At 39.7% G+C, this 22,621-nt stretch overlaps 1 protein-coding gene across 2 annotated transcripts in view; it reads right to left on the reverse strand.

Annotated features, from left to right (window-relative positions):
• Nucleotides 1–19,443, reverse strand: part of LOC124797864 (cAMP-dependent protein kinase type II regulatory subunit) — a 64,907-nt gene extending 45,464 nt beyond the window's left edge. The window contains exons 1-5 of one of the 2 annotated variants that reach the window (XM_047260938.1): nucleotides 18,765–19,443; nucleotides 10,159–10,247; nucleotides 1,683–1,766; nucleotides 1,469–1,575; nucleotides 1,126–1,387 (exon numbers count right to left, since the gene is read on the reverse strand). In XM_047260938.1, the coding sequence (XP_047116894.1) occupies nucleotides 1,126–1,387; nucleotides 1,469–1,575; nucleotides 1,683–1,766; nucleotides 10,159–10,247; nucleotides 18,765–18,978 (756 nt within the window). In that variant the 5' untranslated portion in view covers nucleotides 18,979–19,443. Of the gene's footprint in view, nucleotides 1–1,125; nucleotides 1,388–1,468; nucleotides 1,576–1,682; nucleotides 1,767–10,158; nucleotides 10,248–18,158; nucleotides 18,181–18,764 lie in introns of those variants that run through there. The other variant, XM_047260939.1, reaches the window with a different exon arrangement.
• Nucleotides 19,444–22,621: the final 3,178 nt, after the last annotated feature.

Consider the following 22,621-nt stretch of genomic DNA (forward strand, 5'->3'; position numbering starts at 1 on the left):
GACGTCCTCCTGAGTAGTCCCCGCCTGGAGATCCGAATGGGGGACTATTTCACCTCCGGAATATTTTACCCAAGAGGATGCCATCATCATTTAACCATACAGTAAAGCTGCATGCCCTCGGGAAAAATTACGGCTGTAGTTTCCCCTTGCTTTCCGCCGTTCGCAGTATCAGCACAGCAAGGCTGTTTTGGTTAGTGTTACAAGGCCAGATCAGTCAATCATCCAGACTGTTGCACCTGCAACTACTGAAAAGGCTGCTGCCCCTCTTTAGGAACCACACGTTTGTCTGGCCTCTCAACAGATACCCCTGCGTTGTGGTTGCACCTACGGTACAGCTATCTGTATTGCTGAGGCATGCAAGCCTCCCCACCAACGGCAAGGTCCATGGTTTCGGGGGGGGGGGGGGGGGGGGGGGGGATATTAATAATATTAATTATAAAATTAATGAACATGAGACAAAAAAAATAGCAAATGAAAAGAGCACTGATGATGACATTGAATGGATAACCAACAGTATTACAACCATGCAAGTGTTTGTGCCAACTACAGATGCATCTGTACACTTGCAGGGTTGTAATACTGTTGGTTATCCATTCAATGTCCCCATCAATGCTCTTTCCGTTTGCTATTTTTTGTCTCATATTCATTAATTTTACTTCATCAGAAGAACCAAAAGCCACCCATCCAAGAGAGGGGACAACAAATGGGGAAGAACATGAAAATTATAAGCAGCAAAGATTGAAAATCTATGTCACCTTATACCTCAGCTTTACTTTGCTGCAGATAGCCAAACAGGACTGCATTTATCTTCACTAGTACAATGCAAATTTAAGTGTGTGTACTACGCATTTCTCGTAATCATTTGGGACCACATCATGAAGCACAGATAAATCCAAAGGCTAGAAACACTCCACTCTACATATTTAGCCTACTCAATATCGTACAATAAATCTGATTTTACATTCATGTAAATGTATATCACTGATTATGGAGTGCAGCTACAAGGTGAATACAAATCAACACATTTCATACAATCTCAGTTTAACAGTAACATGCAGATATGCTAGTGCACTAAAAGAATACTCTTAACAATATGCCTCAAATGTGACACCAAAAATTACAAACCTGGAGGGCTTTCAACATAGGTACACTTTCTATAAGGGTCTCATACATCTTTCTCTTCTTAAATGCACTCTTCAGCAATATGCGTCTGAATGTTTGTCTGTCCATTGCCCATAGAGATCCATCTGTAACTGCCTGAATTGTGGCAGCACGGGGCATATTGTACAGAAGAGCCAGCTCACCAAAGCTACCATTGTTTTCATATGTATGGATATGTTTAGGTTCTGCTCCTGGCTCTGTTGCTACATAGGCATTGTAGATCCCACTGAATAAATGAAAAACATTATCATACAATAAAATAAACTAGAGACTACTAAAGAACATTCCGTATAAAACTGGCCCTCACCTCTCAATGACATAAAAATTATCACCGTCATCTCCTTGCCTTATAATGTATTCTCCAGCAGCCACTTTCTTTTCGAACATTGCATCCAATACATCCTGCATTTGTTCCTGCAAAGAAAGCCACACTTAAACATCAAAACAGAGGAAAAATTATTGAAATGTGTTCACTAATTCCACAGAATGATGAAATTAAAAAGAACATGTTTTGTATTCACCTTATCCAATGATCGGAAAAGAAGGATATGCTTCACACTATCTGCCAATCTTTGTCTCTGACCATCAGATTTTGGATAAATAACCTGAAAACAATTACATCCTTATTTTATATGTTACAACAGCCATAAAAAATTAGTTGTGGTCAAATTTGAAGTGGGCAAGTCTTCAAAATTGTTGAAGATTTATCAACTCACTTCCCAAAGATTGGTTGGTTGGGGTTAAGGGACCAAACAGTGAGATCAACTCACTTCCCAAAGATTGGTTGGTTGGGGTTAAGGGACCAAACAGTGAGATCATCAGTTGGTTGGTTAGTTGGTTTGCTGATTGGTGAGTAAGGGACCACACAACATGGTCATTAGTCGCTCGATCCACGAGTGGTGCACCCAGAGACATCCACCGAGGACATTTTCTAATCAAGTCGGGAAATTCATAACAGTAAACGCGAGAAGGCTAAAAACATAATGGACATATTTTATAACGCCAATAATAAAAGCATGATGAAGGAGACAGTGAAGTCAGCAGGCAGGTGCCTACAAGGCTCTGCATGCGACAGGAAAGATCTAATCCACAGCTGTCCCACCCCTGATCCACTGCAGTCAAGAGCACCAACTATTCAACAAAGTGATAAAACCCAGAATAGAAAACTGGGTGCAGTAAGGAGGAGGCAAACCAAATCTAAAAGTGATTAAAACAGAGTAAAAGAGGAATGAAATAGTAGCCTGATCAAGGAAGTAGGGTTGGGGATTCCCCAGACCTAGCACACAGCAAGCAAGAGATGCCCCATCCCCAACCATCCTTGTCCTGTTCTGGAGGTAGATCAGAACCTTATAACTGAGGATAAAAACTACTTTCATGGAGAAAACTGTGAATCAATTCAGCCATCCATGAACTGTTCACCAATATTGGAGGCAATGAGTCCGGAAGTCCTTACTTAGGGTGTAGGGCCAGGAGGAGGGGGCATTCCACCCAGAAATGGGCCACAGCCTGTAAGGCTCCACAACCACAATGTGGGGTGGCTCTTTACATAAAATAAATAAATAATTAATATGTTATGGCCAATGTGGAGACAACATAGGACTATGGATTCCTTCTGGGAGATGCGGAAGGTAGGGCACCATGCTGCAGTAGTCTCCTTGATTGTGCAAGAGTTTATTAGCTGGGGCAGTAGCCCGCCAGATGCCATTCCATTTCTGAGCAAGCAGAGATCTCATGTGCACCCGCAAATCCACACCTGGAGTTGGCAAAATGGTGGTGGAGCAAGTACGTGTTGCTCTGGTCAAACAGTCAGAATGTTCATTCCCTGGGATACCCACATCTTGGGGCCCAGAGAAAGACAACTGAGCAGGCAGCATAATGAATGTCAGTGACAAGGTCATGAACAGTGGTCATCAAAGGGTAGCAAGAATAGCATCGGTCAGTTTAGGACCTTGGAAGAGATTGGTCTTAATCCATGATTGAGCACCATCAAAGGGGGAATGTGCAAGAAAACATGAGGAGCACAATACGGAGACCAGAGATGGAGATCTTGGCAGAAGGAAGTGAGGTGCATTACGACTGGTAGTGTCACAGAAGAATGACATCCCTCGTATGTAAAGACAGTGGGATACATGGGATGATCAGGGGACTATCAAATGGCAGTTGCATAAGAGACCAAGAGTGAGTGTGTGTGTTTTGTTTTAGGGCAAAAAAAAAAAAAAAAAACAACTGAGATCATACGAGCCCAAGTCAAAACTATACAATGCAAACACAGAGACAAGGGAAAGGACTATATGTCAGTACCAATGGAAAGAATAGGAGACATCGAAACAAGGCACATGGGGGGAAAGCAAAAAAGGAGATCCAAAACTAAAAATTAAATGGCCTTCACCATATAGCTTTGGCAGGTGGTGGTGCAGCGCCACTGAGCAAATGATGATGGCTAAAAAGGCAGTGCCCAATACGCAGCAGAGTTAAAACAATCTCCTCCCGGCGGGAGGGCCGAGAGGTGGTCATCCAAGGTGCCGAAAGAGGCTTAATAAGCCGAAGCTTATTCCCGTGAAGGGAGGACCACAGCCGATGCCAGAGGGACACCACCACCTGACAGATGGCAATGCAGAGATCATCAGAGGGAATTGAGGTACTCTGGCAGCAGCGTCAGCAGCCTCGTTTCCTGGCAGACTGATATGACCAGGGACCCACAGAAACACGACATTGGCTCCACCAAGAGTGAGCAAGTGACAGTTTTTGTGTACCCACTGCACTAAGGGATGAGCAGTGTACAGCGCACAAAGACTTTGGAGGGCGCTGAGTGAGTCTGAGCAGAGAACACAACTGGGGAAGGCTGTGCCAGATGTACTCCGCGGCCTGATACATGGCGAAAAGCTCGGCTGTAAATGCGGAGGAATGGGCTGGAAGCCGATGTTGAAAGACATGGGTGCCAATGATGAATGCACACCCAACCCCACAGTCAGTCCGAGAGCCATAAGTGTATATAAAGGTACTATCGCTAAGTTCCATGTGAGGGTCGTGAAACTGAAGGCGATAGACCGAGGCTGGAGTAGTGTCCTTAGGAAGCGAATGAAGGCCAAGGTTAACATGGGCCTCTTCTCAAAGCCAAGGTCACACCTCACACCCACAGGGAAAGTTGCAGGTAGCGTGAAGTTAAGCCGCCGTAGCAAGAGGTGAAAGCGGACTCCGGGAGGTAACAGGGAAGACGGACAAGCCCCATACTGACGATTTAAGGAGTCATCAAAGAAGGAGGCATAGGAATGGTGGCCACGCATAGAAGAAAACTGGCATGCATACCTGCCAAGGAGAAAGTCATGGCGGTAGGACAGTGGTAGTTCAGCAGCTTCAGCATACAGACTCTCAACCGGGCTGGTGTGAAAGGCCCCCGTCACCAAATGGATGCCACAATTATGGATAGTGCTGAGACAGTGTAAAAGGGATGGGTGTGCAGATGCATAAACAAAGCACCCACAGTCGAGTTTCAAACGGAGAAGGGACCGCTACAAATGAAGGAGGGGGGTTCGATCGGCACCCCAAGAAGTGAGACCACGAGTTGGCAACATTGAATCTGAAGCAAGAGGGGGAAAATTCCTGCTTCAGCATGGAGACTGTCTAAAGGACTAGCCTGAAAGACAGCAGTGGGCAGACAGATGCCACAACGAAGGGCTGGGCCTAACAATTTTAAAGCTGAAGGAACTACTGAGCCATAAAGCTGGCAAACATAGTCCAGTAGGGACAAAACCAGGACCTAAATATGGATAAGAGTAGCAAGATTTGCACCCCCAAATGTGTGGGCAAGGAAGCAGACAGCATTAAGCTTCCACCTGCAGCTAATCTTTTATCAAAATGGAGGCCAAAGTAACAGGACTGTGCTGTAGCACCAGGTGGTGGGTACCTAAGTTGAGTTCCAGGTCAGGGTGGACCGTGATACAACAGCAGAAATATTTCTGTAAAGGAGAACTGGAAACCAGGGGAATGAGCGATGCAGAGGAGTGCTGGATGGCGTCTTGGAGCTGGCATTCAGCTGAGGCTACCGAGTGAAAGCTGAACCAAATCCAAAAATCATCGACATACAACACAGGGGTGACCAGTGATCCAACAGATGTCAGTAAACCATTAATGGCAATGAAGAAAAGATTGACACAACACAAAGTCCTATGGGACGCCGTTCTCTTTGACTCGTGGGGAGCTGAATGAAGGGCCAACTCTAACCCAGAGCAACCGATGGGTTAAAAATGACAAATAAAAACCAGTAGTGGGTCTTGAAAGCCCCTGTGACAGAGGATAAGATTGATAGCTGGAAAGGTGTCATGAGCAGCACTGAAGTGGGTAGGAGTTGATACTCACAGAGGGGAGACATACTGAGATCTGACAGGAGTTGGGATCCGTTGAAAGGCTCATACCTGATGAGGTGTTATTTCATCACACAGGATGGCACTGAAATGCCATAGAAGGACAATGGGGGAAGGAGGGGGGGGGGGGGGGGGGGGAGTGAGCTGTTGGGTTATGAGGTTATCTAAAAGGAAATGAGCGGCCTTGCTGATGGTAAATACATGTTTCAAACAGTGATTCCAGGGGTAGTTTGCACTCACTCGGCTATTGGTGGATCCACTCAGAGACATCTGTGCAAACAAACACACAAACTCCTCCAGTCACCCTCCCGAAGCCAGTATTATTCCAACAGAATGAACAGTAACCATAAAGCATTAAGGAATGGTCATTTGTGAAGCAAATTTCTTGAATGGCAATGCAGACAGAATAAATAACAGTTCTACTGGATCACCATGTTGACAGCGTCCTGATTAGGTGTAAAGGGGTCAGGAGGACCGGTCATGTGCAAGGACCGCTGTCTGCCACTGGCGTGGGTGGCACATCATCAGCGATCATTGGCTCAGAATCCAACAGCTTGGCGGGAATCTGGCTCCTATGAGGTTACTCAAGTAGCCCCCCGCCCCCCTTTTGCAACATCCGATGGCCAAGATTCTTGCAAGGGCTTATTCACTGTCGGAGTGAGGACAGGTGAAGAGTGGGCAGCCCTGGTACCCATAGGCCATGGCTCCTTCATCCACTGACTGGAGTCAGGCCTCTGATATGTGAGCTTCCAAGGAAAGGTGTCCTAAAAAGAAACCCTGGCACTAGTAGATGCCAAAGGAGGAAGCTGCTTCTCCAGCTAGGCATGAGAAACGGTTCTCTTAAGATGGTGTCACAGGAAACATCAGTGTCGAGGGCAATGGTAGCTCTGTTTTGGAAACAGATGAGGTGAGGCGGGAGGGAGGGGGAGGAGAGGGAAGTGACTTTTGCATAATAAGTCTTCGTAGGACAGGCAATCAAATGATTTATATTTTGTTATTTTATTTTTTAAATACTGTGCAAATGGGTGAATGTTGAGGATGGTGTTCAGCACGACTGGCTCACAGGACGACCTTCATGGAGTGATTGTCCACACTTTGGGTTTGTTGCACAGTTGGATGACATACTACCTAAGAATAAACATCAGAAACACGTCGAGGATGGCGGGCATGTTCCATGTCACACCTGTACACCATAATTTTAACTATTTTTGGCAGGGAATTTCCTTCAGAGTCTAAGATGAAAGCACCCTTATCTGTTAGATTATACTTAGAACCTTCTTGTAAGAGTCAGAAAAAATGTACATCTTGCCATTTGAGATGAGCTCACGGTTCCCTGTCTGTCTGGAACATAAGGTCTCTGTGAAAGGTAACTTCTTCCATCATACTCAAAAGTTTTATGCGAGGTATTAGTCACTGGTGTGCCATCCAGCTGGTCACAGACCTAGAGAGCTTAAGATCGAGCAGCAGAGGTGGTTTTAATCAATAGTTACCCACTGTACATTTTTCCAGAATGGGCATCGTGTTGGTTCAATTTGATACGTTTCATTTGCAAAATGTCGGCCCTGATGGCACCTCCTCCAATCAAAGGTTCTGTACCTAGCCACAGCAAAAGTCATCTAGCATTTGGCCATTGCCATAATCCTGATCCCCCAGGAGGATGGGCACGTACACCTTGGCATGCGTGGGAACTATAAGCTCGTGCACCAGAAGTGTGATCCCTGTGTCGTCAGGGGGCTTTACCATAAGAGCACGTACCACATTAGACTAGCCACTGTGTTGGCACATAGATGAGTCTTCAAAGTTAATGTGAGCAGAGAGTCATCAACACTGTATGCAACATGTGCTACTGAAGGCATTCTTCCCAATTTAGTTCACATTATAGAAAAAAAATTAAAACTTTAGGTCAGACCTAAAAGGGGATCACAATTACTTCAGCCAAAGAGTGATGCAACAGAAATGAATGAAGATGTTGACCAAAGAAAACAGAACCTAGGGAAGCAGCTCGGTCAACATCTAACGCTGCCACCATGAGAAAGAAAGAGAAATAAGGATCACCAAGAAATCCCTCCCACACAGCCTGGCCACCCAGGGACAGGGTATCTGCAGTGATAAGAACTCCCTTGCTCAGTAAGCTGAGGGTCTCACCAAGGTGTTCACAGAGATACACTATGCGCCCCCCCCCCCCCCCACATCTAGTCCGCAAACAGATCTCCCACACCATTTCCCCTCACACCCCCAATCCACCCACCACCCCCAAAAACCAGAGACAAAGGAGTGTCCCCTTCGACACTCAGTACCACGCAGGACTGGAACAACTAAACCACATCCTTCGCCATGGCTTTGATTATCTATCATCATGTCCTGAAATGAGACACATCCTACCCAAGATACTTCCCACCACTCCTAAAGTGGTGTCCCATCACCTATCCGACCTCCGTAACATCCTAGTCAATCCCTATACCACCTCCAATCCCAACCCCTTGCCACAAGGATCATATCCCTGTAGAAGACTCAAGTGCAAGACCTGACCAACCCAATCCACCCACCCAACACTTCCTGTTCCAGCCCTGTCACCGGTTTATCCCACCGTAAGAGACATGGCCACCTGTGAAAGCAGCCATGTCATTTACCAGCTCTGCTGCAATCTTTGCCAGCTTTTTTATATTGGTATGACTACCAACTGCCAGTCCACCAGGATGAACAGCCACTGCCAAACTGTGGCCAACCAGCAAAGTAGACCACCCTGTGGCACCACATGTAGCTGAGCATAACATGCTCAACAGCCTGCACCACCATCCATTCTGAACTGCGCAGATTGGAGTTATCCTTACAACATATTCTCCACACCCACAATTATCCTGGCCTCAACCTACAGTAACATACTGTCCCCACACCCTCCACCCAACATTTTCCACCCCGTACGTCATATCATCTCCTCCCCATTGTCGTCTCCCACCCTGTTTATTTGCCGCCCTCTGCCAACACACCCACGCATCTTTCCCTGCTCCTCTCCCTTCTCACTCCTTTTTTCCCCTCCTCCTCGGCTGACAACCTCCTGATGCTACGCTTGTTGGCGTTCTAGTCCCTTAGTTCATCTCTATTCCCACCTGTACATTACTATCCCTTTCCCTTCCCTGTCCCCTCTGGATAGCTGCTTGCATCCCACGTGATAGTTACATTAAGGCCCGAGATAATGGAGTTGGCGGTATACGTGCACAAGATGTGCTTGTTTGCGTGTATGAATGGTGTGTATTTCTCTTTCGCTGATGAAGACTGTGGCCAAAAGCTTATGTAAGTGTCATTTAATAGTGCCTGTCTGCAATTTAATGTGTCTTCTTTATGGTAACTAGCAATCTGCCTTTTCCTACATTCCTATCTGGAGTTACCATTGTTTGGGAAATAAGGATAGTCAGGGATGGGAGATTGCAGCACAAAAAAGGAGGTAAGTGCTGCAATAGCTTGGGGACCTGTGCTTGTCACACACATTCTCATGAAAGAGTTGGAAGCCCCCTGATGGGCTTTCTTCTGTGAATTGTTGAAATTTATCCTACAGAAAGACCTCTGACAGAGCCACAAGTTTCTTGATCTACATGTCCTTGACCAGTATCTAACAGCATCCTTTTTGACATTAACATTCAAACCCACAAGTGAAAGAGCACACCAAGAAAAAGCAAGTGTCGCAGTAACAAGTTAATTATGTATTTTGCGAACATTCCTCATGAATATTATATTGGCAAAACTTTTCACTAAGCTCCACTGAACAGAAAACAACAAATGTACCAGTGACATGTATGACATTAAAGAAAGTTACAACGTGTTTTAGCTCCTTCAGGTTTGTATCTATGTGAAACTGATACGTATAATCCATGAGTGACCCAATTTAAAATGTGTGCTTCTTAGTGATATAAACAAGTCACGGGTATATTGTTTACTGAGGTAAGAGTATCAAACTTTTTAAAAAGGGACACCTACTGCTCAACATTTATTCAAAACTCAATTGTGAAGGAAAAAGGATCCTCATCCAGAAACATAGTTTATATTTTTATTGCTTGATCTTTTTACAAAAACATACTAGGTCCTTAGTTTATACTGATTGAAATAATACAGAAGTCACAGACCTATTTGATTTAATATAACTGGTTGTCTCTTCCCTCATTCTTTTCACAGTGGTTTACCTTTTGTGATTCAACAATGCTGTTTAGTGGCTTAAAAAACAAGCACCCATTGGGTCCACATAAAACACTAAAAATTAAGCACAAAATTTGTCAGGAATAAGAAATAGGCAGCAAGGAGTGCACAGGGAAAGCAAAAATGCTGAAGGTAAAGATACTTCATGAATCCTGATTCAATGTTGGTGTTTATGTACCATTCCTACTACTGGCCGCATTTTAAAAACTAACAGATGAATAGGCACCTTTGGTTACACTGCATTTTTTTATGTTCATGTTTAGGAAGTATGTTGAAAATATCTGGTCTTATAAAATTTGAACCTACAACCATCATGTATGTATTTATTTATTAAGGACTGTACTACTTAAAGAAAAGGTTAACATCTCACAGAAAACCAGTTACTAAGAACATATTAACACAGATTAACAACAGATTTCATTATGCATAACGAACTATGATTCCTTACCTTCTCACCATCATCCTCATCATCTTCAGGGTTATACGCTTCTGCAAAAACAGATTTACGTCGTGTCGAGAATCTCGCCACAGGTGGCTCTGAGGAGGACAGAATTATTCATGCATAAGTATTACACTAATTCTTCAACAATTTTGGTGTAAACATTAAAATAATCAAAGTAAAAATATACCAATAATTCAATAAGAATGCATTACGAAATGGGCCATATCATTTTTAGACAAACAAAGCTGTTTTTTTTCCTCTTTACTTGATAGAATCACATGCAACATTGACACACAGATATTGTTCATGGAAGTAGCTATAGTAAATCAATTACCTTTTTAAAAGGCTCTGATAAAAATAAAGATATCACATTATTACGGTGTTTTCACTTGAAGTTTTCCTGTGAACTAAAATATCATTACTTTGAACTTTTAGACCTCTAAATTTGTTTTTTCTTTTCACCAAATGTAGGGAAGTGTTGCAATGCATCTCATTGAAAACTAGATCACTGCAGATGGGCTATCTCTGAAGGAAATGGAGATAGGAATTATTTAGTTACATACACTCTAAAGATTCCTACGAGGGATGCCCAGAAAGTAATGCACCACATTTTTTTTTTCTTAAACAATTTTTTTTTTACATAATAAGAATTGTACACAAAAAAGAATGATGTTTTGTCTACAGACGTTATTTTACCACGTACTCTCCATCCCGTTCTATGACCTTCCTCCAGCACAAAACATGGGTGTGTATGCCCTGTCGGTACCAATCCTTGTCCTGGTGGCACAGCCAGTGCTTAACTCTTTGAATCACATCATCCTCAAAAGGTCTTCAACAAATGGCATCCTCTAATCGCCCAAACAAGCAGAAGTCTGGGGGGGCCTAGATCAGGGCTGTAAGGTGGATGGGGTAACAGTATCCAACCCTGTTTTGCGATGTGTTCAGCAGTCCTCGGACTTGTGTGTGGCAGACAATTGCATCCACACTTCCTCCGCTGATTGACAGATGCAATGCCAACTACCAAGTCGCAATGCATCTGTCCTCGTAAATGACATCAGCTTGCTGCAATATGTCAGGTTTGACAGCTGTGGATGGTCTTGCCAACCAGAGCAAATCGTGGAGCTCCGCCGAACCGCCTTCTGAGGACCTCACCCTCCATGCCCAGTGACTAACTATACTTCTGTCAACAGCAGATGTGTAATGTAACTCACCTACAGACACCATTTTGAAACTGTCCTGCAGCTAAGCTATCTGTTGGAAGTGACGGAAGCTTCAGTATACTTCAAATAATACACCTTAACATTTCACATTTATAGCATTGTTTCTGTGTGAGAAAAAAAATGGTGCAATACTTTCTGGACAATCCTTGTACATTCACTAAACTGGTATAATTTTTGAAAGCCACAGAAACCTTAATTTAGGTTGCAGAATTGTTGCTAGATCTCATAGCTCTCAAAAATGAAAGTGAATGTAGTATTTTAATAACTGTACCATCTCAATTATTTCCATTTAAAAAAAGTTTAAGTTTTTCCCTAAAAGCAATATTTATTGACTGAAGCCTTGAGGGCTTTTTTGGAATGTAATCAGTACTTGAACCAGTTGTGCTGACCCTGCATTCTGAGATTTAGAAGCACTTGTGAGCATAGCTCTACCCAGATTTAGCACTGTTCATGTGTCTCGCAAAAATTCTTTGGGCCTTGGCAGGCAAGTACATCATGGACACAATTGTAAGAGGTCTGCCCTACCACCATGTGTAAATAGACATTGGTGTCTCAGAGAGGATCAAAGAATTTTGGGACAGAGGATATTCTGACTATGATTTCTGGCTATTTGGCATGTCCAGCTGCTTTCGTGCACACACATCTTGCTACAAGAAGTTTTGGCTAAACAGGAAATAACATGTACCTTAGGAAATCAAATGTGTATATCACTTTATCTGGCAGATATCAAATCATTGCAAATAGTTTAATGGAGTTGGAAGACAAATAAACAAAATTTAATGGAATACAAATGTGGGCTGAAAGAGAAAGGACCAGCCAGACTCACAAACAAAACATATGGTTTACTACAAATGAACAAAACGAGGGGGGGAGTGTGGTGTCACCGCCAGACACCACACTTGCTAGGTGGTAGCCTTTAAATTGGCCGCGGTCCGTTAGTATACGTCGGACCCGCGTGTCGCCACTATCAGTGATTGCAGACCGAGCGCCGCCAGACGGCAGGTCTAGAGAGACTTCCTAGCACTCGCCCCAGTTGTACAGCCGACTTTGCTAGCGATGGTTCACTGACAAAATACGCTCTCATTTGCAGAGACGATAGTTAGCATAGCCTTCAGCTACGTCATTTGCTACGACCTAGCAAGGCGCCATTACCAGTTACTATTGATGCTGTAAAACATGTACCGTCAAGAGCGATGTTCACCAATTATGGATTAAAGTTAAGTTTTCCAGCAGCTACGTACGTTTTTTGTTAGTCTCATTTCCTTGACCTGTTCCAGACCTCACGCCAGCCTGCGTGAGCTAAAACGCGTGCCTTTCGGCTTCCTCTCATAGTGGGTTGGCTGTCTTGCCAATCCACAACAGGGAGAATTCAGAAGCATCATTTATTCTCATCAAGAAAATTAAAACCAACATTATACATACTGAAGTAATCCCTGAAGGAATATACCGGTTTTAACTATAAACTTAAGATACTCCATGGAAATCATTCGACTATACACAGTGACATGCTCACATTATAAAATCTTACATAAGTGATAAATGAATGCAAATCCAACTACAAGAGTTTTAGCATGAGTAGGATAAAAGCTAATGAACAATTCTTCAGTGAGAAAAGTCCTATTATGATACCTTAAATGAAAGAGCTCATATAATAGCAGAATTTGCTGAGAACTGTAGCATATTCGTTCTTAATAAATTTATCACATGAGAGTGAATACTACATGGACTTTGCAAGAACTAAATGGAATTAAAAATGAAATTCACTGCTTTTTATCAAATAAGAACTGAAAGTGTACGAGATGTGACAATCTTAAAGCACACTTGAGTTACCAGTGATCACAAACTTTTAAGATGAAGCGTAAAAATAGACCTCAAGCGAAGAATGAAAGAGACTTATCAGGCAGGAAGTCAGGAAAGCAGAGTATGAGAATTTATCTGAAAACAGAAAAGGTGACTCAGTGGCAGACTAAAGATCTGTCATTTGATCCTTGGTCAGGCCTAGGGATTTGTATCTGACATTTATTTCTTTCATTGCTGGCAATTTTTGTTACTGTGAAAATCCTGGGTGCCATCATGGTTTAGAGTCAACATTAAAACTGTAAGTCCCCCTACAACAGGCTGGGTAAGTCAGTTAAAACGTCTAATAAGACCATGCTTATTAAAGCACACTTGTCTATAAACCAACCTTTCCATTGATTACATTTTACTTTAGGGAGATGTAACAGACTGAATCAAGCAACGACTTCAATATTTTGTAAATTTAAGATTAGATTAAAGTGAAATTTTTTTAACAAAGTATTCAGGCAAACAGCAATGGATGTTGCAAATGTGAAGAAAATAAGAGAGAAAAATCTTAAGTAAATTAGCTATTAAAATGAAGGCAGCAGATACAAGCAAATGATAATAGGAACATGTTGAATTAAACAAAATTATTGATACAGCTGAAAACAAAGAACAATGAAGACAAAACAGGTTTATATTGGATAACAATCATTTCCTCAGCTAAGATGCAGATACCAGAGTAATTCACAACAAAGAGATTCTACAAGGATTTTACAGCTGAGTTAGCCCTCTTTTAACCACAATCAGAGCCCACAAAATGGCTGTTCAAGATCACTGTCACTCATCTGTTGTAGAATATTAGAATACATTCTGAGTTCAAACACAATAAGGCATTTTGAATATAATGACCTCTTCCATGACAGCAAGCACAATTTGCACTTTTCTTATAAGACATCCCGAATTCCATGAATCAAGGCTATCAGGCAGATCCAATACTTCTTAACTTTAAAATGCATTTTACTCAGCATCATATCAACACTTATCAACAATAATTGTACGGGGTATCAAACTAAATTTGTGACAAGATTGAGAATTTTGTGGTTGGTGGGATGCAGCATGTTATCTTGGCTGAAGAGTCATCAAGAGATGTAAAAGTAACTTCATGCTTGGCCCAGGGAAGTGAGTTAGGACACTAACTCTTCATGTTGTATATTTGTGAACTGAGGGCAATATGAACAGTAACCTCACACTTTTTGCAGACAATGCAGTAGATCATGAACTAGGCTACTATCTGAAAATGGGCAGATCATAGTAAGATTCCAAAGTAGTAATGTCATTAGCAAATTCCATTACACATTGAGAAATGTAGAATTGTGCACTTCACACAATGCAAAAGTGTAGTATCTCATGACTACAATATTAATGAGCCATAACTGGAATGAGTAACTGCATATTATGAATACCTGGATTTAACACTTTTTAGCGATATGAAATGGACTGATCACATACACTAAGTTGTAAGTAAAGCAGTTGGTAGACTTAGGTTCATTGGTAGAACATCAAGAAAATAGAATAAGTCTACAAAGGAGGTTACTTACAAAGGAAATTGCATGCAAAACACTCATGTGCCGCCTCATACAGTACTTCAAGTGTATGGGACCCACACAAAACACGATTAACAGGAGTACAGAACATAAAGAAAGTAAAAAGTCACAGGTGTGCTTGGCTTACTGGGTCACATCACAGAAACGATGAAAAATCTGAAGTGGCAAGTGCTTGATAATTGATGCCAACCATCCTGGTGGCTGTCAACATGAGGTTAGACTAATTACAAAAGGCATGGAGACATTTAAACTGTCATTAATGGCCACAAGCCGTACATAAATGGAATGGGAAGAAATCTTTATACATGGTACAATTGGATGTAACCTCCACTGTGCATCTGACAGTGATGTGCTTCTCAGTATAGATCTAGAGAGAATCGTCCAAGCATTCCTCAATTTTTCGAAAGTTTTATAGCACATGGATCAAAAACACAGATAGTTACTGATGAAAATTACACCATTCCACAAGCTCTGCCCAATTTAGTTTATAAACCCAATTAAAGTACAAAAAGAAGAAGATTCAGGAGATGGAGGTGTTTCAATAAAAATGGTTAAAGACAAATGTAATTCATTACAAAAGGTATTTGCAGTGTTATTAACATAATGTCTGCAGAGGAAGACAGTTCCACAAAACAGGAACAAGCATTTAATTATTCAACTTCATAAGAAAAAGAACATGACATATGTATCCTACCCATAATGAACAACATGTTTACTAAAACTACTGTCAACAACATGGGCAGAGGGAGGGGGGGGGGGGTCATTGACGAAAGAAATGGCTGATTTTAGAAAATAATCCACTGGACTAACTATAAATTGTGAATGCAATGACCAAACAGAATAACGAGTATGAATTACTTGTGCATCCAGGTTTCAGAGATTTTGAGAAGGTTTAGAGTCTGCTGCAATAAAATCTGAACTACACACTTAACAAACCAGATACTGATTCAAACCGGTGTTAGTATACTGAAGCATAGGGCCTAAAAGTTGATGCTAAAGATTAGTAGATATGGCACCAGAGTTACGAGGAATTATAAACTGCATACTTAGGGATTACAGTTACAAATAAATTGCAGCAATCACACAGATACGGTTGTGGGTAAAGCAAACCTAAGACTGATTTATTGGCAGAACACTTAGAAAGTGCAACAGGTCTACTAAAGTGAATGTTTACACCACATTTGGCCACCCTCTTCTAAAATTCTGCTGTGCAGCATGGGACATGCATCAGAAGGGATGACAGATGACATTGAAAAAGTTCATACGAGGGCAGCTTGTTTTCTATTATTGTGAAATTGGGGAGAGTGCCATGGATATGATCCATGCATTGGGGTGGCAATCATTAAAACAAAGGCCTTTGTCATTGTGGCAGAATCTTTTCATGGAATTTTAAACACCAACTTTCTCATTCAATAGTAAAAATATTCTGTTGGCATGCACTCCTATTCCTATACAGGGAGAAATAATCATCATGATAAAATATGAGCTCATACAAGAAGACTTAAATGCTCGTTCTTCTCGTGCGCCTTTCCAGGATGGGTCGGTAGCAAAATAGCTTGAAGATAGTTCAATGAACCATCTGTCACACACTTAATAGTGAATTGCAGATTAATCATGAGGTTGTAGATTCTGCATCAACTATCATCATCCTTTTAAAAGAATTTTTCAAATTCTAAAACAAATAAATTAATTAAACAATGATGGTATACATGTTATACATACATATCAGACAGCTACCTTAATTTTGCTTATGACACTGTGCTGTTTTGCTCTGAAAGAGATAAAGCTAAACAACAAATGGAAGAACTTAAAACAGCAAAATTGGAAGTCGGCCAGAAAATCAATTATAACAAAGCTAACATCATGTATAATTAACATAATGAAGAGAATATAGTACCACATAACAAAGATGTTAGCAAACCAGTTGAGGACTTTTGTCTTTATGGCTGAGGAAGATAAAGGATGGGTGTGCAAATAATAATAATAATAATAATAATAATAATAATAATAATAATAACAGAGCAAGCAAAAATGGCCTGAAACATTTTTAGCAAATAAAATAAGAGTTTCAAAAATTAAGCTTCTAATATACGGTATCTGAAACACAATGCTAACACTGAATGTATATCATCAGCCACAACTTGTAGCAATGGCATTTCGTGCAAAAACAATTAAAAAATGCGACTGCTGAGGGCAATAGATGAAAAACAACTGGATAGGGTAAGAGAATGGTGTGGACAATGGAAGTGTAGGGCCCATAAAAATAATATATGCATGACTGGGATACATACTACATAAGTGTAGAGATAGTAGATTTATTACAGAAGTTACTTCCTAAATCCCAAGAAAAATGAAAAGTTTGAGATGATGACCTACTGCAAGGTCAGTAGAAAACATGTCTGAACAACACTGATGCTTATACATGAAGACTAATGCCTGGCAAAGACTACTATTAACCAGCAGCAGATTTTGGATAGCTGATCATGATATTGATTTTTGTGAAAAATTGTTACACTCTTACTGTATGCTTTACAGTAACTGACAACTTACTTCTTTTGATACCTGATATGAACTTAATCTTTTTTCTGTTTGTCCTATAGCTGGAAGTGGTTTGATTTATTTTTATTGTGGAAGTTTTAAAATGTATGACACCAAGTAAAAGAAAGAGCAAATTAATTAAAATTAGAAACCCCCACACATACGATGTGTACTCACTATTGTTTGTCAATTTTTTGAACATGGTCAGGAGATAATAAAGGATTTTTAATCTTCGTTTTGATTTGTCCATTAAACATTTATTTCAATGCACAATCAAACTTTAATGAAGGACACTTCTTTGCTTGGTTGAGACTAATAAGATTTGGTTTAGTCAATAACCAGGACAAGAAAATATTTGCTTTCGACTCTGGAATTTGTATACCAACTATAAATAGGGGGGAAAAAAACCAATTAATGCTTGTGAGGTACTCAAGTTAAGGGTTTTTGTGTGGTTTGCAACCAGCTGCACATTTCACAGCAGTTGATGCTAATCTATTTATTAAAAATTTTCTGAAGAACGTTTACTGTAAAATGTGATAAGGAATGATGGAAATGATGATGATTTGAAAATAGTCCAAGGTAAGATGACAACACTCATTGCAAAAGCAAACTTGTTACTGTGGAATGTGATGTTGCCAATATAGTCTTGAGTTTACTAGCTTTTACTTTTTTCTATATGGCAGTTTCTTACTTTATGGTTATAAAAAAATTAGTGTGTCACTGATGAAATAAGTTCATAAATTCACTCAAGTAGATGCGAGGCTGCACGTGTAAGTTATTTTAAATTTACCTAGAAAAAGCTTCCAAACTATATATAAAATACAAAAGAAATGTTAAAAAAACAAAATATTGTCAGATTTACTTGTCATTGTGGCACAAAGGTATGTATAAATCAAACTAGGTGCGCGCGCCACATTAGGCCTACTTGTGACGCACATTCGGCTACACCGATACCTTAAATATAATATCACACTCAGAGAGCAAGCGAACCTACTATGAGAAAAAACAAGGAAGTTGTACGGTGATTTTATGCATTTGTGACTTTGGGTACTTCAAAATTTGTTGTAGAATCATGACGTATATATTCGCATCTCCTGTGGAAAGAATTCATAGTCGAGTTCTTAATATAAATCTTAACAAAATTTCATTCTTTACCTAAGGTCATGGAGAGAAGGTATATAGCTAGTTTATCCTCTGCATTTGATCGAAATCGAATGACAACTGGCTGTGTATGGACAACATCGCTTCTGCAGAAGCTTACGTCAGTTCGATATTCTTATAATGTTGATAGTTACAACGATACGTGTCAATATAATCGTAAGTGAATGACAGATATGTACATAAAAAAGATCTTCAATGGCTGTCTGCTTACACCAAATGCCTGGTGAAAACCATCCTGCATGTGCTTTTTATATTACGTATTTGCTGCAAATCCTGAACAGCTGAAATTTGTCACTAACTCACTCACCTTCTTCTGTGGATATCACAGATTCGTCAGGCGAACCCGCTGTATCCAGTCTAATGATTTGAGTACTTCTATTTTCCTTCAGTTTTTGGAAAAATTCAACTGCATACTCTACAACATCGCCAGGTTGTTCCAATAAATAACTAATGGTGAATTCTAAAAGGACTTCTCTCAGTTCGTCGGGAACTGTAATTTTCCCCGACTCGGGTCGACTCATGTCGCTTCCCGTGTAGGTCTTCAGTTTTAAAGCTATGTAATACACACACAGTAATTAATGTCCCAAAATCGTATTTCTGGGCCACTAAACTACCGAATTACACTATCAGGTGACTTCACTCCACTGCGCAGTGAGGAAACAGATAATTATTAAAGTAAACTTTAAGCTGCTGTTTTATCTCTTCATTTCTCGCCCGTCGATAAAAATTCAGATTTGAGGAGGGAAAATATTACATTAAAAACAAGAGCACAAAACGGAATACACCCTATAATTCACTCTCCATCCACCCCGCTCTCCAATGAACATATAAAATGGCGGACGATCGGAAAAGTCAATTACAGCAAGCACTTGTTTCCTCAAAAATTTCTACAAATATACCGAAAACTTTAAAGGATTTACAATACTTTGAAACAGTTCTATTTCTGGATGGTAATAAAAGTGTGTGAACCATTCACCATTTAATAAAATCTGTAATTAACTTCCGTAATCTTATTGCTGGTTGAAATTCTATGGCAGTAAAAAGCACTTAAATGTAACATACCAAACCGTCGAAAACAAATGCAAGTTAAAAAATTAAATAATTTTGGATTAAACATACGTTTAAACTGCGCTAAGGACGCCTTTGTCCATTGGTCGGCGAAAACAAGGTAGTAACGTGATTGTTTCCATAATTTGGAGGAATTTTAAACAAATAACCATTGTTGCGAAACGTGGAAATTTTGAAATTCGCGATGCTATATCATTATAAATGAATTTAAAGGGGAATTCAATTACACAGTATTAATAAACTTTTTTCCTTTTCCAGCGTTTGGTGCCTGAGAAAGAAATTTTAGTTGAGACAGAAATTGAGTTTGCATGCAGTGCATGTTAAATTGATCGGGCAACGTTTTATTCGCGATGGAGGTCAACGAGCTGTAAACAATCCACCATGTACAAGTGTTAGATTTAGAAGCACGTTTAAATTATTTTGTTGATGTCTCCTCATTTATGTGAACACTGGTGCAAGGTTAATGAATTGTTTTACATTAGGATATCACCATTGCCTTAACGTTTTTAAAAATGGAACATGTACTGACAGAAGCGTAGGATTACACGAAACAAAAACGGAAGTGGACCATCAAATTATTTAAAAACGTTTTGAATCGTGTGTCACATAGGTAAAATCTGAGGAAAAGAGCAAAAAATTAATTGTCATGTAACACATAGTTCACCACTGGACGATAAAAATATATTTAAAAAATGGAGACAAACACTTTTTGTAAAAAGGAAGTCCAATTACTGTTAGGCTATGAGATAATTTTAACATCAACCCGTTATTTGAAAGTGAAGGAAAAGGCCAGCTTTTGAGTATTTTGCATTTAGACATATAAGAAATTTATAGGAAAGTGATTGAAAAAAGCTGAGACAATGCACAATGACAACACAGTTATAAGGACAGCAAACAAATCAAAAACAATATGGAATGTAGTAAAAAAAAGAAATAAACGAAAATGTTAAAAATTAAGATGATATTGTTTTAACAGATGGTCACTGAGTGTGACTCACAAATATTACTCTAGCAAAATACATACCCAATAAATGACTACATTGTACATACTCTAGTCAACATGAGCAAAAATTGCTGTAGAAATAGTGAAAAATCAGTCCCAAGAAAACAAAGTGATAATTCAATATTGCAATGTCCCCCAAATAAATTAGAAGCTCTTAGAATAACAAAAACAAAGAAGAATAAATTGTCTTCAAGGACTGATGGGATTCCTGTTTCAATCATGTGTTTGTGTCATATCAGAACCATCCTCATTTGTCACGAACACATAAAAATTCAAAAAGAAAAGCATTGTATAAAAAGGACAATATATATGAAGTGGGCAACTATAGACCAATAGCTCTGTTATCTCTATTTTCAAAAGTAAGAGAGACAGACATATAACATAGAATTAGAAATCACCTCGAACAGTTCAGTCTCTTGCTTATAAATCAACAAGGTTTTTGCAGAGGCATGTGTACAGAATGAGCTATTATTCAGTTCACTGAAAATATTATAGAGGGACTACACAGAAGCCATAGTACTCTAGGAATAAACTTGGACTTATCGGAGGGATCTGATAATGAGAACATTATATTTTGCTGGGCCAATTAGTAGCTACTGCTATACGAGAATTGAAGAAACAATAGTTTCGGTCATATGTCCATAATAGGAGACAGGTACTAGAAATTACTTCCACAAACATTAAAAACCAAGGTGTCATTAACTGGTCTGATATTCAGAGTGTACCAATTGTGATACCATAGGGCTGTGTTTTTGTACCTCCCTTATTTCATATACATGTAAAACACATCAAGATAAGGGACTGATGGACTTTGTAGTCTGGTCCCCGCAACCCCCACAAACCAACCAACCATATCAAGATTCCATTAAATAGTACTCACATATACCCATTTACTGATGGCAAAAAGTTGTTGTAACTGATATAATCCAGGTATTGCCAACATGTACAATGTAGGAATTTAGTTTGAGATGAACAATATAACCCTAAATATTTTGAAAAATAATTATAGTCATAATTTGAAAACAAATTCACACTATGATATGGGCCTCAGAATTCAAAATAAACAATTTGACGGGGCAGCTGTTACAAAATTTTTATGTGTGAATATAGATGAAATTTTACATTGAAAGCCCACTTTCTCTAGCTCACTAACAAGTTAAGTTCTGCATGCTTTGCATTGTTCATAATAATTCTGTGTGTATTAGACAGTGTAGCAGAAATATATGCTTTGCTTGTATCCATTCTGCCGTTATGTATGGTCTGAGCTTTTTGGCTCATAATATTACAAACGTGAAAATCACCATAATTCTACAAAAAAACAAACTATTAGAATAATTACCGATAGTTGAAGGCCACTACTCGCCAAGTAATTATTTCAATAGCTGAATACTCTACCCTTGTCATGGCTTTGTATAAAAACAGTGCAATTAATATCAGGTACCACTACATTCAAAATTCAAAACTAACTCAGATTGTCATTCTTACAATACAAGAATGTGCCATGACATTCACGTAAAAAGAGTAAACAAGCCTTTAGCACAAAAACAAACAAACATTCAAAATACTATATTATGCAACAAACTTCTGCACAGATAAAAGAAATAGAAAGAACTTGTCCTCATTTAAGAAAGTAGTATTCCAATTTTTAATGACCAACTGCTATTATAGTATGACCAAATATCTGCATTAACATTGTAGCAAATAATTACATCCATGTAGTAAATGTCAACAGTATTTTCAATCAAATGCTTGCTATGACATGAATCTATATTTTGAACAAACATTTTAGAACTCTTATTTACTTGTATGGAAATGTTAACTGCATAATGTATTCTGTATAAGATATCTTTTTCATACATTTATGTAATTAATCAAAGTTGTATATGCAGTTTTGAATGTTATATTGTGTAAGGTACTACACAACCCATCCTTCTATTATTATTTTTTTATGCTATGTATTTTCTGATGAAATTCGACCAATGTAAATTGTATCTGGATAAATATAGCACTACTTCCACTAGTACATGGTGGATAAAGTACTTCAAATAGGACCGTGTGATAAGGGGGAGGGGGGAGAGTAGTGTCACCTGCTA

The sequence above is a fragment of the Schistocerca piceifrons genome, chromosome 5, assembly GCF_021461385.2.
Source record: "Schistocerca piceifrons isolate TAMUIC-IGC-003096 chromosome 5, iqSchPice1.1, whole genome shotgun sequence".
Classification (NCBI taxonomy): domain Eukaryota; kingdom Metazoa; phylum Arthropoda; class Insecta; order Orthoptera; family Acrididae; genus Schistocerca; species Schistocerca piceifrons.